The 18,316-nt window shown below is 37.1% G+C and overlaps 1 protein-coding gene across 5 annotated transcripts in view; it reads left to right on the forward strand.

Moving 5' to 3' along the window:
- The window catches only part of MINDY3 (MINDY lysine 48 deubiquitinase 3), a 90,410-nt gene that overhangs the window by 25,959 nt on the left and 46,135 nt on the right, over positions 1 to 18,316 (forward strand). For 4 of the 5 annotated variants that reach the window (XM_057543882.1, XM_007196420.2, XM_057543886.1 and 1 more), the window contains 2 exons: positions 11,207 to 11,277; positions 16,365 to 16,445. In XM_057543882.1, the coding sequence (XP_057399865.1) occupies positions 11,207 to 11,277; positions 16,365 to 16,445 (152 nt within the window). The remainder of the gene's footprint in view (positions 1 to 11,206; positions 11,278 to 16,364; positions 16,446 to 18,316) is intronic. The other variant, XM_057543883.1, reaches the window with a different exon arrangement.

An 18,316-nucleotide genomic window follows, 5' to 3' on the forward strand; every position in this document is an offset into this window, starting at 1 on the left:
CTTTAAGAGGCTAGTGGTTTTTTTCCTGTATTACTTTTAATGTTCGTAATTTCCTTTAAAATGTGGGGCACATTTAAGGTTATCTGAGCATTTTAAACCACCATCGCCTCCATTTCTGGCCTTCGTCATTTCTTGCCTGTAGCTTCATGTTGTTGCCAGCGATGTTGGCATGAAACCCCTTTGGCCAGGCCATCCAGTAGGCAGGGCTGACGCACAGCCCCGAAGAGATTCCCTTTGGTTTGTTCTTACTCAGTCAGCCTGCTTTCATTTCTGCTGAATAAATGCTGTGTACCTCCTCTTGAAGTATGTGGTACAGACAGAAAGCATCATGGCTCCTATGGTTCACAGGGAAATTTATTTTTTCTTCTATAATTAGATAAAACTGTCACCAAATGACAGAAGCAAAGATTATGAATGAGAAAATAATAGTTACTGCTTTTTGCTCCCATTTAAATGAGTGAATCTTGATCTTAAATTTGAAGTTCTCTCAAATTTTAGAAAGACACAAAGTTAATTAACAGAAACATGAAAGAATATTAAGGGAAAAAAAATCAGTAAAAATTAATGAATTTCAAAATTAAAAAGCACCTTAACACAATCCAACCCTTAATTTTACTGTTTAAGAAATTTAAGAGCTACCCTTCCTTCCTATATTAGATAATATATGCAAAATTATCTGAGTGATGAGGTTAGAATGAGAACCTAATTTAGGTGATTTCTGGTAAAGGTCAAAATTTAAGCAGTAAAATTCACTGACAAAAAAAGTAGCCAGGTTATCTTGCTCTATTTTTTTTTTTTTGGTAATTGAGCCCATCCTATTCTTGAGCCCTCATTCTGATTGATAGCTGAAAGTATTTAATCCTGCTGGTTAAAGGCATGTCAGTCTCTCACGTCTGCCATAGGCTCTTCTTCATGCTGTGTACTTCCTTTACAGGATATTGGTCAATTATTCCAGTTTAGCTTCTTGATGTGTACTAATTCATCCTTTTCTGTTTCTTGAAATATTAGCTTTCAAAGCTGTTGTCTTGCTGTGGATTTTTTTAAAAGTATAGTTTAAATATCAAAACTAAGCAATGACTTTGAAATAATTATCTTGGAAAAGAAAATAGGCAGGGTATATTTCTTGCATTTTCCCTTAATTGTTAGGAATGTTGACTTAAGGTTGAATCTGTTTTCAGTCACCAAACTTAAAATAAAAATCCATACATTCATTCAGCATTTATTGGATATTTTTCTGACAACATGGGAGGAGGTTGTGATATATGTAATATACAAAGAAAAATTATAATTAAAGAGTTACTAGTTTTATAAATCTTTAGGCAAGCTGCTTTACTTCTCTTGGCTAGTAGGGAGGTAATATCTTCCTCAAAGGGTTGTTAGATTGTAAAGACTAAGATTAAATTTCTAAAATGCCTCAACTGGCCCATGGGAAGAACTTGGCTTTCCCTCAAAAGAGGAAAACAAGAACATGCACACAAATGACTATAATGTGAGGTAAAATGAAGCATGTTGAAATAAAGTGTTACAGAATTCAGGGGAAGGAGAAAACCTTTGGGATAGGTGGAGAGCCATAAAGTAAGAGTTACCCTTTTAATGGGGCCACGTGGAATGAGAGAGAGGGAAAAATATAGGTTGTGTCTACAGGGACAGGGAGACAGATGAGTCTGATTATAGCAGTGTATCTTAATCCCGACTCTGCGTTATCACTCAGGGTGCCTAAGAGTAAGTCAGTGCTCAGGCCCCAGCTGAGAGTAAATAAACAAATTAGAATTCCTAGGTGGTGGGGTCTGGACATGGATCATTTTAAAATTACCCCTAGATGGTTTTAATGTGCAGCCAGTTTTGAGGAGACAAGAGCATTGGCTTCTGTGAAGGAGACAGTGGGGGGGAAGATCATAAACGTAGGGCTGGGTAAGAACCCAGAGGATCTTGATTGGAAGAAGTTTAAACATTAGCTGGCAAACATTAGGAAGAGAGTCATTGAAGGCATTTAAACAGAGCAATAACGTAAGACACAAGATAAGAACACTAATCTGTCAGCTTGTAGAATGCATTGGAATGGGATGGGATGACAAGTCGAAAGCTATAGCACATAGTCAAGACAGCTGTGAGGTAACGAGATGCAATAGGCACGGCAAAGGAAGAGAAACAGAGCCACTAGGATTTGGGTACTTTGTGCTAAGCAGTATGTTTTGGATATGTATCTTCTCAACCTCAATATATACAGGTAAGAAAACTGAGGCTCAGATAATTTAGTAATTTGCCCAGTGTCCAACGGCAGGCATACACAGCTTTTGACCACAGCCAAGGCCTGCGCTCAGTCCCCCGTAGCACATTCTCCTCCTGGACCACTCTTCCTCTGTGAAAGAGCCTACAGGAAAGTAGAATTTGTAGAATTCAGCTATGAACTAGACAGATGAGGGTAAGGTACAAATAACCAATAGGTTTTCAAATAAAGTTTATGAATAAATGAACACGTGAAAGAAACATCATGGGAAGTCAGCTTTAAGTCACTGTGTATGTTTTGGTGGCAGAAAACAATCCTTTTCCTCAAGTATTTCATTTTCTTTCAAGAGCAGTTACAACTGTCTTAACGATTGTTAAGAATGCCCATTATGCAGCAGTGACAAGCAGTATTTTAACAATGCCAAGCTCTGTTCTTAGTATTTAATGACTGTCTTTTTTTTTTTTTCCCCCATTTTCTCACTTCGTTCTTACAACTACTCTATGAAGGTCATAGAATAAAGGAAAGTAAGGCACCAAATTAAGTATCTTGCTTCATCCATACAGTTTAGTAAACAGCAGAGCTGGGATTTCAACCACAGTAGTCTGGTTCCCTGCAACCAGCATACTTAATCATCATGATATACAGCCTCTTAAACAGAGTCTTCAGTGTGAAAATAAATATGTAGGATGATGTGGACGAAGTTTATTTTATTAAGTTTCACAGTAGCCCTGAGAGGTAGTTATTTGCCTCATTTATAGAGAGAAGCTGAGATTGAGAATTTAATCCAAAGATTTTTGTCCATGATACTGAGTTAGTGAATGAGCTGTGCTGTATCTCTCAATCAAGGTGAATGAGGGCTAGGAGTAGGCTATGAATTTAGCAATTAAAAGAGCAATTTAGCTCTTTCCTTTAAAAGAGCAGTTGAGATAGAAGCCATATCATAGGGAGTCAGTATTTTAGCAGTGTAAGCAAGGAAACTTTGCTGGTGAAAGGATGGAAACAGGAGTTCATTGCCTGGTCAAAATAAGGCCAAGAGATGGTGTACACAGGTATTGTTTTAAGGGATGGAAGTCACCTAAATTGTTTGTTAGGAAGGGAACTGCTTTTAATAGAAGAGATGGTAAATGGAGTCAAGAGTAACAGTGTGAACTTGGAAAGATGCACAGTTCTTCTGAAACAGGAAGAAAGAATGTGTTGAGGAAAGAAAAAGGCATTTTGAAATATGCAAGATTTGAATTGGGAGAACTCTTGAGAGTTTGAAGTTGCTGAGAATGAGTGGACAGAGAAAGTTAGAGGCATATAAAGGAGAGAAAGAGTTTGAATCAACTGCTTTAAGAAGGAATATAAAGATGGATTATGAAAGAAGTTTTTAAATGTGCAATCAGAATTAAGAGCTGAGATGAGGTTACATAGAATTATTTAGAGTGGATCTAACCAGTAAAGCTTATAATTAGGCTTTTTCCTAGCAATAATCGTCAATCTGGCGGTGGGAAAGAAAATGGACATTACGTGTTTATCCAGGAAAGGCCAAGAAGTTTCAATGAAAGATAAATGGGCAGTTTTCTCACCTTTATTTATAAAGGATATCAATGCTTGATCTGTCATATATGTAGTAAACATTTTTTCCCCAGTTTGTCTTTTGCCCCTAGTTTATTTTTTATGAATGTTTAGATGGTACTACCATTTTTGGCTGTTACAAACAATTCTGCAGTGAACATTTTTGTAAATATCTCTCTGTTCAAATTCAAGTATTCCTGTAGGATAGATTCCTAAAAGCAGAACGTATGTTAAAAAAATTTAGGCTTCTGGGGGTTTTTTTGTTTTTTTTTTTTAACTAAATGGATTATTGAGATGTAATTCACATACCTTACACGTCTCCCATTTAAAATGTGCAAGCCACTGGTTTTAGTGTGTTCTTAAGTGTTGCACAGCCATCACCACATCAATTTTAGAACGTTCGTTTGTATCATCTCCGCAATAAGCCTTGAACCCATTAGCAGTCACTTCCCCAAAACCCTTAGCAGCCATTAATCCACTTCCTGTCTCTGTAGGTTTGCCTGTTCTGGACATTTCTGGTAGCAGACTCATGTCTTTAATATCTGGTCTTCTGTACCAGCTTATTTCACTTAGCATAATGTTTTCAAGGTTCATCCATGTTTTAGCATGTACCAGCACTCAATTTTATTGAACAATATTTCATTGTATGGTTTATACCACATTTTCTTTTTTCGTTCATCAGTTGATGGACATTTGGCTTGTTTCCACTTGGTTGTGATGAGTAATGTGGTTAGGAACATTTATGTACAAATGTTTGTGAGAATATGTTTTTATTTTTCTTTAGCCTCTTCCCAGGAGTGAAAATCCTGGGTCATACGATAATTCTGTGTTTACTTAACCTTTTAAGGAACACCTGTTAAACTTTGATAGATAATGCCAAATTACCTTCTAAAATTTGCTTTACCAACTAGAGAAGTATAAACTTATGCTTCCAGCATGTAGGAGAGTTCCCTGTTTTTCTGCATACTGGCCAACACTCAGAGCTCTCCCTCTTTAATATTTTGTCCATCAGTTTATTGACACCTGGTAGCCTATTTTGATTCACGTTTCTCTGATTCCTAGTGAGGCTGCACTTGATCATCTTTTCATATGTTTCTCAACTTTCAGTGTTTCTTCTTCTGGGAAGTGTCTCTTTCTATCTTTTGGCATTTTCAGGGGAGAGGTTATTTATTTTCTTTTATTTACAATTTCTAGGGATGCTTTATAAATTCTTTGTTCTTTGTGTGTTAAATCTGTGTTGCAAATATTTTCTCTCAGCCTTTTCTGTCTCCTTTAACTTTGCCACTGGTATCTTTTATATACCAAAGCTTTTCATTTTTATGAGATTAAATCATTTGATCTCTTCTGTTATGGCTTTTGTTTTTAAATTTTTTCCTTGTATCTGTTTTATGTTTCTCCTACCCAAGATTAAAACTAATACTCTAGTATTTTCTTCAAATGCTTTTGTAGACGTTATTTTTTTTTAAGTGTTTAGCTCATTAATCCATCTGATTATTTATTATGAGTGGTATGAAGTAGGGATCTACCTTTTTACTTTTTCCCAAAGAATTTCCTAATATCCTAATTCCAGTCAATTCTCCACAGATATGAAACACCTGCTTTATCAAATAACAGATTTTCCCATAGGTATGAGTCATTTTTTGGAGTCTTCTATTCCACTAATCTATTTGTGAGTTCTTCTGCCAAAACTACACCATTACATAGTTATATAATACACTTTGATATTTATTAGCACGTTCCCTAATATTGTACTTTTTCAAATTTATCATGGTCCTTTCCATACTATCTATTCCAATTAAATGCTTTTCCAGCTTTTTAATTTCTAGTTTTAAGAAATCTCTAAACATTTTGCTTGAGGTTACAGTAAATTTGTATATTATTTTAGAGAACTGACATCTTTACAATATTAGGTCTTCCCATCTAGATAGTTTTTTATATCTTTAAATGAAAGTATATATTGTTGATCATATAGTTCTTGAATTCATGTACATTATTCTACCTCAGTTGTTAAAACTAGCTTTTGCTTCTGCCATAGAGTACAAATAAAACTGCAATAGAACTAATCACTGAATTCATTCTTGCCCACGCCTCAGTCCTTCACAGTAACTAGCCTGGTATTTTAAACACTAAATCAGATCATGATATTCTCTCACTTAAAACCATTCAATAGGTGGCTTCCCCATGCACTTAAAAGAAAATCCAAACTTCTTAGCAAGGTCTTAAAATCCTTTTGTGGTCTGGCCCCTATCAACCTGCCAGATATCTTCATTTTTACTGTTGGCTGTATTTTCAGCTGAGGTTTTCTTTGATTTTATTTTCCCATAGATCAGTCTTCCCATGGCCTCCTTTCTTTCTTAAACAAATCCCTCAGCATTTGCGTACCCTCTTTTTTATGTATTGTACATTTATTGCTTTTGTATGTTTATTTGATGATTATTTTTATTTTAATGTTTTCTTCATTTTATGGGATTGAAATAGAGTCAGGTCTTATAAATCAGAAACCCACATTCTTCGTTTCTTTTTTCTTTTGATAGAAATCACTATGGCAGTCCTTCCAGGCATAGTTAATTGAAAGCTGATAGACTCATGATACATAGACAGTAAGAGAATCTAAACTCTGAAGATTAAGATCATTTTGAAATTTTCATTTTTTTTTTTAAACTTTGGGTTTATTTATTTATTTATTTATTTATGGCTGTGTTGGGTCTTCGTTTCTGTGCGAGGGCTTTCTCTAGTTGTGGCAAGTGGGGGCTACTCTTCATTGCGGTGCGCGGGCCTTTCATTATCGCGGCCTCTCTTGTTGCGGAGCACAGGCTCCAGACGCGCAGGCTCAGTAATTGTGGCTCACGGGCCTAGTTGCTCTGCGGCATGTGGGATCTTCCCAGACCAGGCTCGAACCCGTGTTCCCTGCATTGGCAGGCAGATTCTCAACCACTGCACCACCAGGGAAGCCCTAAAATTTTCATATTTTTAAGTAATTAATGTGAATTGCAATTAGTTGCCAGGTGCTATACAAATTTGAAACGTATTTGGTTTATCAGAATTTATGTGAGGAAAGATCAGAAGTGCTCCTTTTCTCCAAATTCTATTAGTTGTAAAAATATATTAAGTTAGCTGGAACTAAGTTGCCAGACAAAATGCAGGACTCCCATTTAAATTTGAATTTCAAATAAACAATCATTTTTAGTGTAAGTATGTCCCATTCAGTATTTGAAATATACTTATACTGAAAAATTATATTTTGTATCTGAAATTTATATTTAACTGGACATCTTGTGTTTTTATTTGCTAGATCTGGCAACCCTGGCTAGATGCCAACTCTCTAGCAACCTGACTTCTCAGGAATACGACAGACAGCTAATAAGGGGGTTTTAAAAAGCTCCTCACTTGAAAAATAGATTTCACAAAGTTTATGGCTCAAATTGCATGTACCTTTACCTATAAGTGAGACAACCAAGCCTTTTTCTGTATTTTATTGTTTTTTATTTGAGGTATTCTAACGTCCTTAAAGTCCTTTTTTTTTTTTTCCATATTTTTAACTATAGATTCTTTACCTTACTTACTCAAGGACCCTACATAATCTCACCCCAGCTTAATTTTTCAGCCATCATGAACCTGTGCTTGAACAGAATCATGCTGCTTGCTTTCATTTCTCTGTTCATGCCCCTCCCTGTGCCTGAAGACCTGTATCCCTCGAATCTGTGCTTGTCCAGTCCTTCAGCTCGCACTTCATGGGCCCTCCCTTCCCCGGGGCACTTCCTGATTCCCACAGCTGCAGGTCATCCATCCTGCCTCTGAGCACTTTGCCTTCATGGCACTTACCACATTCCACTTTGGTTTTTTTGGTGGGGGGGGAGGGGTTGAATTTTTTTAACTGTAGCAAGAACATTTAACATGAGATCTATCCTGTAACGAATTTTTAAGTATGGTATTAACTATAGGTACAAGATTGTGCAGCAGATCTTTACGACTTATTCATCTTACATAACTGAAACTTTCTGTCTGTGGAATAGCAGCTCCCTATCTCCTCCTCCTCCCAGCTCCTGGCAACCACCATTGTACTCTCGGCTTCTATGAGTTTGACTATTTTAGAAACCTCGTCTAAGTGGAATCATGCAGTATTTCTCCTCCTGTGACTGGCATATGTCACTTAGCATAAGGTCCTCGAGGTTCATACATGTGCACATATAATAAGATTTCCTTCTTTTGTAAGCCTGAATAATATTCCATTGTATGGATATTGCACAGTTTCTTTATCCATTTATTTGTTGCTAGACATTTAGGTTGTTTCAGTTTCTCAGCTATTGTGAACAGCGCTGCAGTGAGCATGGGAATGCAGATATCTCTTTGAGATCCTGATTTCATTCTTTTGGACTAAATACACCGAAGTGGAACTGTTGGATCATACAGTGGTTCTATTTTTAATTTTTTGAGGAACCTCCATCCTGTTTTCCATTTTAGATCCCGACCAACAGTGTACAAGGATTCAGATTCTACTCACCCTCCCCAGCATTTATCTTTTGTGTTCTTGAGAATGCTTAGCCTAACATTGTGGTTTCAGTTTGCACCTCTCTGACGATCAGTGATGTTCAGCATCTTTCCATATACCGTTGGCCATTTTGTGTATTCTTTAGGGAAATGTCTAAGTCCTTTGCCCAGATTTTTTTGTTTTGGCGTCTTGTTTTGTTTTCTGGGTGATTTGGTCTTTTGCAGCTGAGTTGTAGGAGTTCCTTATATATTGTGGATATTAACCCCTCATCAGATACCTGGTTTGCAGAGAGGCTCTTTGCTTCTTCGTCTTCATATTCCCAGTGGTACCTTTGTATTCCTACACTGTGCTTATTTAGCATTGTTCTTTTCCATACTTGGCACCCAGAGCATGTTTGTTAAGTAAATGTAGTGCAGTTATCTGCTTTCCAAGTCAGCGTCAAGTTTGAAAGGCCCAAGAAGGACTTCGGTAGACACCCTGACAGTAGTGAGAAGTGGTAGTTGGGAGTGGAGGAGAAGGGTATAAAAAAGCAAACTCAGGAATATGAAACTCTGCATTTAGGTACAGTGCCACTGACTGAACAGAGGGGTTGATAGACACTCACCAGGATTAGTCTTAAATGCTAGGCTAAGAAGACGAAGTTAGAAAATTCTGAAATGTAATGACATGATTATTAGAATTTTCTGCAAATGTAAGCAGACTTCTTTGAGACTTATTAAGTCTCTTATAACTAAATTCTGTAAGTTTTAATATGAGGATAGTATATCCTCACTATAATTACAACTTTGTACAATAATAAATATTCTTAATGATGCACTTTAGCCATCAAAAGAAGATAAAAGTTATAAGTACATGTCCTGTTCAAGGAAATAGGAGTTAACACATTTTAAAAATGCTGCCATTCAAACAACATACCTAAACATGTGATTACTGACCTAATCTGAACAATTCATTATTCAAGAATTATGAACAGCTAATTTGCTATATTTAGTAGCATGATATTATTATAAATATACTAGTCTAGACATTTGTTTAAAATTCTAAGGAAATAGATGATGTAGTATCAAGTTGTAACACTAGGTGGTGGTAACTGATTTTAGAAATTAAAAGTGTGAAAATGTTTCTTAACATGTATTCTTTGAACTTCAAAATACTTAGTGCTGCTTACATTTCGGAAGGAAGAGGAGGAAACAATTTGAAAGGCTGTGGAGTACCATCTCTGCCTATTTGGGCTGCTCACCCTCACTTCCTCTTTTTCCTTTGAATGCTATAATTCAATGATTCTCAGATTTTTTGGTATCATGACCTTTACACTATTAAATATAGTGAGGATCCCAAAAATCTTTCGCTTATTTGGTTTATAAGAAAATAATGATCACTGGGTTTTTTGTTAAAAATTAAGACTGAGAAATTTTAAAAGATGTATTCATTTTAAAATTACTTTAAATGTAAATATTTTTAATTAAACTATCTTCCCAAATAAGAAAAAAATTTAGTAAGAAGAGTGACATTGTTTTAAAATTTTGCCAGTCCCTTTAATGTCTAGTTTTATTAGCAGACAGCTGGATTCTCATATCTGTTTATAGATTCAGTCTGTTGGGAAATAACGTATCAGTTAGCCTCTGGAAAACCCCACTATACACTCAGGAGAGAGTAAGAGTGAAAAAGACAATTAACGTCTTCTCATGTAAATCATTTCGGTTTCATGTAGTCTCTAAAAGGGACTTAGGCATCCCTAAGGATCGTACCCAAAATTTGGGAACTATTGCTATGTCTTCTCTGCCTGTAAGAAGTTTGTGAAAAAATACAAACTATATATATACGTGCCTTCTATTAATTTTAAATTTACAAATCTTAAAGCTTAAACAACAAGTTCTTGGTTTACACCATCTGGATGTTGTACTTCAGGATACACAGTAAAATATTTACAACAAAAGCAAATAAGTTGATATTATTACATTAATTGATAAGAAAAACATAATATCCTAATAGGAAAATGGATGATATATAACCAGATGGTAAAAAGGATGTAGAGTTATATATACATTGTGTTTACAGTGGACATAATTTTTAACCGGAAAAAAACATGCTTTTTAGAAATATGTGTGGACCCAAATTACTACTATAGTGGTTCTCTAGCTGGAAGTCCTAAGGGCGCCTCAATCCTAGCTTGTCTAAAACCAAACTCATGTTCTCTCTTCACGCCACTTTAGAACCTACTTCTTCTTAATTCTTTCTCTTAGTTAATCACCATTTATCAGGTTCCCCAGGCTAGAAACCTTTAAGGAAGGTTTCAAGGAAGATACATTCCTTCCTTTCAAGGAAGATACATTGATTTATCATACTTCTTTGCCATTTCTTCTGCTTTGAATTTTCTTCTTATCCTCTTCTTGGCCTGGAAATTCCTACATATGCTACAAGATTCAACTCAGATGTTACCACTTGTGTACACCTTCCCAAACACAGTAAGCAGATGCTTTAATACTACTGTAAGATGTGTGCGTTCATATAAACAGAGAGCACAGGGTTTTTCATCTGTCTCCTTTGATAAGCTCTTAGCCTTTTTAAAGCAGTACTGTGTTCTGTTCATCTTTATTTCCCCAGTCTTAAGCATGCTGCTTGTGTTTGTTTATAGAAGAGAGGAATGGTATCAAATGTCCATCAAAAGTTAACATTGAATATAAAGTTTTATAAATATATTTAATGTGCATCTGAAGGATCTCATTACCCACTACCTAATTTAATGGTATTTTATAATGAGTAGTACTGTCATGATGACTTGATGTGAACTCTTAATAAATATATGCTGGGCTTTAAAGTTTTGGGTAAAAGAAAAAGTTCTGGTGTAGAATATATATATGTGTACATATATATTTACATTGAAGTGCTTTTCAGATTTATATGCTAATGCAATGCTAACTTTTCTGTTGCAGAACTTCTTGGTATACATGAACAAGCAGCTGTAGGATTCTTAACACTAATGGAAGCGTTGAGATACTGTAAGGTAAGTTGATTTTTAAGGTACTTTGAATGGTTTTTATTCACATGTCCACTGTTGCAGAGAGCATTTTTCTCCCGTGACAACATATTTTAGCTTACTACTGACAGTGTGTACTCTCAGTTCTTTTCTGACCTCCCTTCCTGAACTGACAGGCTTATCAAGGATGGAGTTAAGCTGGCTGATCATGCTGAGTCTCCTTATTTTTTGAGGCTTGTTCCTTTTTGAGGGTCGGGGGCAGAACCCAGCATGAAATAATTTATAAAAACAGATATCCATCATCGAATATAAATATAGTTTTGGGTAAACTGAGGGGAAGGAATGCCGTGTTTGTTCCTCACTAACAGTATGCTTAGCTGAAACAACTGATAATACTTTATCAGGCAAAGAAAAAGAATTTGCTAAATGTCTGAAATTCTAACTTGTCTTTTTCATCTGAAAACTGATTTCGCACTAAAAAACAAAATCCAAGCATTTCACGGCATTAAACTCTTTAACACATGTGCTAGAATTAGGAACTGCCATGAAACTCTCGTTTTTTGATATATATTTCATAGCTTTCCTGCACAAACTGAAATAACTATTGGATAGTCCAAATAGTTTTAAATGGAGTTTAAATCGTTACTGATTCGCGCTTAATAAGATGTGCTGATTTTGGGGAAAGAAAGAAGTAGATCTCATATTCTTTTCCATTTTAGAATGGTGGTTCCACAGCAGTGGTTCTGGGGCTGATTATTTTTAGTAACAATAGCAGTGCCTTTCTTTCTTTTTTCCTTTCTTCCTTCCTTCCCTCCCTTTCTTTTTTACCAGGCAGCATTCCTCTTTCATGACAACACTTGGACAGGGGTGACACGGATATGATAATCGAATAGGTGTCATCCTGCCCTTATTCATTAGTAGTAATTGCACAGTCAAACAGTAGCAACTCATACTTTCAGTGACTTTAATTACACAAGTTAAAGCTATTCTGAGGCAGCCTAGCGACCAGAGAATCAAACTGCGTCTCCTCCTCCCCAACACACCCACAGACGTTCATAGTCCTAAAAGTGTGTGTGCACATTAAAAAATGGTAACCACATAGAGACGATGGATTTGTTACTTAGCTTGATTGTGGTGATCTTTTTATGGTGTATACATATATCAAAGTATCAAGTTGTGCACCTTAAATACATACAATTTTTGTATGTCAAAGATACATCAGGGAAGCTGTTTTCTAAAAAGTGTGTGGTGTGTGATTTGCAGGCAGATAGGGTGTGAAGATGGTATATTTTGAAATCTTCACCCTGTGGCCTTAAGGCCCTGATGGTCTGGATTCTGTCTGTCCTTGCGGAGTTGCGTTGCACTCTCTCCATTGCTGGTCTCCTGTCAGTTTTTCATACACGCCAGGCCCTTTCCTGCCTGATGAGCCTTCGTACTTCCTTCATATCTGCCTGGAATACTCCAGCTCTTAATGGATGGCTCACTCTCTCCTTCAGACTCTACTTCAGACTGTGCCTCGAAGACCCTTTCCTGGACCATTCCCTCAGTGACTCTTTTTCACATTATTTCATAAGAATAATCACTTTGCAGTGATCTTTTTTATTGATTTAGTTATCTTTTTCTAATCTTGAATTTGTTTTTCTGTTGTCCCTAATGGCATATAAACTCTTTGAAGGCAGGCACATTGTCTTTCTGGGTACATATTAGATGCTCAGTCAATATTTGTTGAATGAATGAGCAGACAATTTCACCAGAATTGTAATTTTCTAAATATGTGCATTTGCTTTTCTGTAACTGTTAGATAGAACAGAGGAATGTCTGTTTTATCCCCAAGATCTTAGTGGGAAGTCATTAACTGCTGTATATTCTCCTGTTACTCCAGTATTATTGCTCTAGTGCCAACCTAGTGTTACTGCTGTAGTGTTCTAGGAGTAACTATGGTGTTTTCTAGGTTTAAAGATATTTTTAATGGTGGGATACAGCACGCTGATACTCAGATAGATGAAAGGCAGAACTCTGTGACCTACAGCTCCAAACAAGAGAATGCTACCAGGCAGGGCCAAGAAGAGAATTATACCTGGGGACACGGCAACAGCAGGCTGCAGCCCTAGGGAGCAGCTTACGTGTGGAAATTGGGATGGAGTTAGCTGGGTTGCCTGGGCTCCCTGGGACCTGGCTGGTTTGAATAGTCTGGGTGAGCGCTGGGCTTGGGAGTTGTCCCTTGTTGTCTGGGGCCCGGCTCCAGAGCGATTAGGGCCGTGCAGAGTGGCCTGCGGTGGGGAGACATGTTGGGAGGTGGCTGGGGTTTGGACTTACGAGCTGTCTTTTTTAAGGGAATTGACCAGCCCCCAGTCAGGGCCTCAAAGCTGAGTTAAGACAGCATTAAAGAAACAAAACAAAAACAAAAAAACACTCTCTCTTACACTCTGGTGCTCATCTGTATATAACTGTAGATATCCTTCTGAAAATATATATACGTTCACTTATCATCAAACATTTAGAGAAATGGCGTTAAGGGAATAATTGTGTTTGTAATTAGTTGTGTGAATCTGAACATCTCCCTGTTCTTTGATAGTGTAGCAAATTGGCCTTTAGAATTGAAATTAACATTTTCATATCATTTTGATCATATATGTTCATTAAGACAAATGAAACAGCCTCTCTCACTGGCTCTCTAGGTCTCTCTCTCTCTCTCTTTCCCTCTCCTGCCCCTGTATGCGTGCACGCGCGAGATAAAAGGTGACTGAGTGCTTTTGGCTGTGCGCCTTTTAAAAAACTCATACATAACTCATGCATAAAATTCACCATTTTAAAGTGTGTTACTGAGAGGTTTTTCGTACATTCGTAGGGCTGTACCATCATGACCGCTGTCTAATTTCAGTTTGTTCTCCTCGCTCCAAAAGGGTCCTGTAAACCAGGGGCCCCAACCCCCAGGCCGCACGGCAAGCGAGCGAGGCTTCATCTGCGGCTCCCCGCCGCGCCCCATCGCTCGCGTTACCGCCTGAGCCCCTCGCCCCCCCCCCCCCCACTGCCCTGCAGCCCCGTCCGTGGACAGACTGTCTTGCACATAACCGCTCCCTGGTACCAGAAAGGTTGGGGAGCGCCGCTCTGCGCCCTTCAGCTGTCACCTCCTCCCTCCTCCCCAGCCCCTGGCAACTTGCCGTCTCTGCAGGTTTGCCTGTTTTGGACATGTCATTTGAATGGAATCCTACAGTATGTGGCCTTTAGTGTCTGGCTTCTTTCACTTAGCATAATGTTCTCAGTGTTCATTCATGTTTTAACGTGTATGAGTACTTCGTTCCTTTGTATGACCAAATAATATTCTATTGTATGATATATCAGTTTATATCAGTTTCATTTTTCTATTTATCAGTTGATGGACATTTGGCTTGTTTCTGATTTTTGGCTATTACGCATAATACTGCTATGAACATTAATGTATAAGTCTTTTGTGAGCATGTTTTTATTTGTCCTGAGTGTATACGCAGGAATGAAACTACTTGGTCCTATGGTAATTATGTACGTAGCTTTTGGAGGAACCGTCAAGCTGTTTTCCAGAGTGGTTGCTCCATTTGTGCTGCCTTTTATTTATTTTCCTTATTACAAACACTTCGTGAGCTCAGCGCTCATTTACCCTCTGAGCCCACTGTTTGTAATTTTATCCTCATGTTTTACTTCTACCTTAAACTCACACACATATATATACACACACACTTTTTCGAAAAGAGAAGTTAAACAGCACCTAAACTTTTCACCACACGAGGCAGCGTGATGTAATAGAAAGCTGCCACATGAGGAGTTATACAACCTGAGCTTTAACCCCAGCTTTGTACTAGTTAGCTGTCTGAATTGAGGCCAAGCACAGGTCCTGCGGAGTTCGCAGCTTCCTTATGTAAAGTGGAAGGCCTTGCACTGAACACCTCTAAAATCCCTTCACTCTGAACTGTGCCCAGAGCTTCTCCTGTGTCTTTGTCCTTTTGCTGCTAACACTTTCCTGTTGTCCGCAAACCATCCTTCCTCCTCTGCTGGGTCACCACTGCCGGTAGCACAGCGCTCATCCCTCCCATCGCAGGTCAAAGATACTAGCTTTACGATCCCGAATACAAAAGAGTACCTGCCTCTTTCCCACTTCCCCCCTCATGATAGCAGGCAGGTCCAAAGGGTGGTTGAAAGCCGGGCACCAGAGCAGGGCTTTTGGCTGCTGAGGGGCGAATAGTTGGCCCTGACGACTGCGGGCAGCCACTTGGAATCTTCCCGTTCTAGGGAGTCTGTGTGAGAAAAGAAAAGTCAGCAAATGTGATTGGTAAGGTTAGTTGTTTTTCAGTCAGTCTTTGTCCATCTAAGAGTGTGGATGGTTAATGTGAACATGGTCAGGTTTCACAAGTCTGTTGAATTTTAAGCTTTTTTTTCCTCTGTCACGCACAAAAAAATGATACTCTCAAATTTTGGGTATTGTCATTTTTATATTAAATATATAACCTCGAAGGCAGGCTATAAAGTATAACTTCTTACGTATTTTAAAGAGACTTAATACTGTAAAACTTTGAATTTACTTCCTACCATGAAGAATCAAATGACAGGACTCTTTTATATTCTTAAATGTTTGGGAGTGTGTGTTTTGCTTTAGAGAGATCACTGTGTTGCCCCAGGTTCTTTGGAGACAGAATGTTCTTAAGGTTTTTCCCCTTATTTATTCATATATCTACTCACTTGTTAATTTATAATTATTTTCCTGATAAAGTAATTGTTGTCAAGTTTATAGTTTTAGGGTTTGAGATACCAAGCTGAAATTCTAGAAGTGGTCATTTTATCTAGGATCTTTAGTGAAACCTGAGAATGATTCTTAGAGCTAAACTAATTCTTTTTAGCTGTGTGAAATCTGTATTATTCTTCTAGTGGAAAGGTGCAGTACAAACTTAGCCCTGACAGTCTTTATAACATGCATTTTTACACTTAGCATTTGACCATTATGGGTAAGGCATTCTGGCACAATCCATTATTCCCGTTAAATATGAATTAGACACTTCAGTTATGCTTCAAATATTCGTTGGCAGATATTTAACAGGCAGTATAAAATTTTCATTTGTTTATTTATTTTGCTACATTTGTTCTAGGTTGGTTCTTACTTGAAATCTCCAAAATTCCCTATTTGGATTGTTGGCAGTGAAACTCACCTCACCGTATTTTTTGCCAAGGTATGCTTATAGCAGGATTTTTTTTTTTTTTTTTTGTAAGTATGACATCAGGCAAACAAGTAATATAAGTCCATGTTTAGTTTGGATCTTTGTACAGACTTCAGTGTATTCCCACTGTGAAGTGGATTGTTTCAAAATCTAAAAAATTAATACTAAAGGACATACTGTTGTACTGCTTTGGTTTTGGAATCATTTCAGTAAAATCAGTCATGATTTAGTTATAATTTCTTTATCTTTTCCAACTTTAGAACTTTGGCGTTTGATTATTTTTCAGAAATCACTTGTGTTATGGTGAAAATAATTGAAATTAAATGTTTTGGGTTACTCTTTTGTAGAGAGGATAAAAATCTAACTTACGTGACATAAAATAGTTTTAGTTATAACATCTAGGAAAAAGCATTTTAAAATCTATTAATAGTTCAGTGGTATAGAAGTCAGTTGCTCTTTCAGGATGGAATATTTCCTACAGTTTTAGTATATACAATATTACAGTATTGAAATAGATTAAATACATTTGAATATGTTTGTTATAAAATTCTTGCAACAAAACTGTTGCTAAATCCCAGCCTTTATAATATTTCTTTTTCCACAGTCGAGTGGTTAAGAACCTTGAAGTTAGAATCCCAGCCATGCCACTTCCTAACATGGGGCAGCCTCTTCCCCCATGTGTTTAAAATAGGGTTTAATGATAGTGCCTTGCTCTCAGGCTTAAATATTAAACAATTAGCAGTACCTAGTACAAGTTAAATGCCCAGTAAATCTTAGCTGTTGTCACCATCATCATTGCCGTTTTCATTATTCTGCATTTACTAAACATTTCTGGTATGCCTACGTAGAGTTGCTAGATGTTGGACTAAAGGAAGAAAATATATAATTATATTTTTGACGTTTCTTAATTCTGTTGCACTTTCCTGATTACTCAACGTGCTTTTTCAGCTTGTACTTGTTAGAGTACTTTATTTGTGTCTGTAAGAAGTATGAATTGTATAAATTGTACCAAAGACTGAACTGACAGTGCTAAGTTTTGTGGATCTATTTCATTATTTATTACTGTATTCACTTTTATTGTGCTGGCAAACGTCCAGCTAGTGGATTTAGTGAAAGATACATACTTACCTTTCCTTAAACAGGGAAAGCTATAAAATACAACTGTAAGAGTACAGACCGTACTGATTGGTTACATTTCGTCTGACAGCTTTTGCTATATATTTTCCTCCTGAAGTAGAGAGGAAGAAGTTAAAAGCAAATGTAAACTACAGAACCTAAACAACTAATTCCTGCCTGAGGATTTCATCATTTGACTCATTTTAGTGTCAAGTGTTATAAATTTCCAGAAAAGGAAATCAGTTCCAATTCACATACAGAAATGTATTTTCAAGCCAATTATTATTTTTATCACCAACCCTATTCTTTAACATTAGGAAACTAATAAATTCTATCAAACTATATGTGTCAAATATAAAAGATAGTAAGATAAAAATATTTTAAACCTTAAATTTTATGATTGATATTTAAGAAATGATTTTGTTGTCAAAACAGCAGAAGAGGTTTCACGGGAGGTTAATAGAAGGAACAGTGTCACTTGCGCTATGTAGATATGCAGACATTTTGTTTTCAAACATCGAAATGTTAGGTATGTTGAGAGAGTCATGGAAGTGAATGATACCCGCCTTTCTATGGAGTAGACACTCCTTACCTACCTGTCCTGGTATTCTTTGTTGTTCCCATAGCAGTGGGTCCATTGTGCTGTTGCATTTATCACATGATGCACCGTTGCTACTTCCCGCGCCTTTCTTTGCGTGGCTCGTGGTCAGCAGTGAGCCTTGTGTGGGGCAGGGACTCTCTCATTCATCTTCTTATCCGTAGGCCTC

This window comes from Balaenoptera acutorostrata, chromosome 3, assembly GCF_949987535.1.
Source record: "Balaenoptera acutorostrata chromosome 3, mBalAcu1.1, whole genome shotgun sequence".
Taxonomy (NCBI): Eukaryota; Metazoa; Chordata; class Mammalia; order Artiodactyla; family Balaenopteridae; genus Balaenoptera; species Balaenoptera acutorostrata.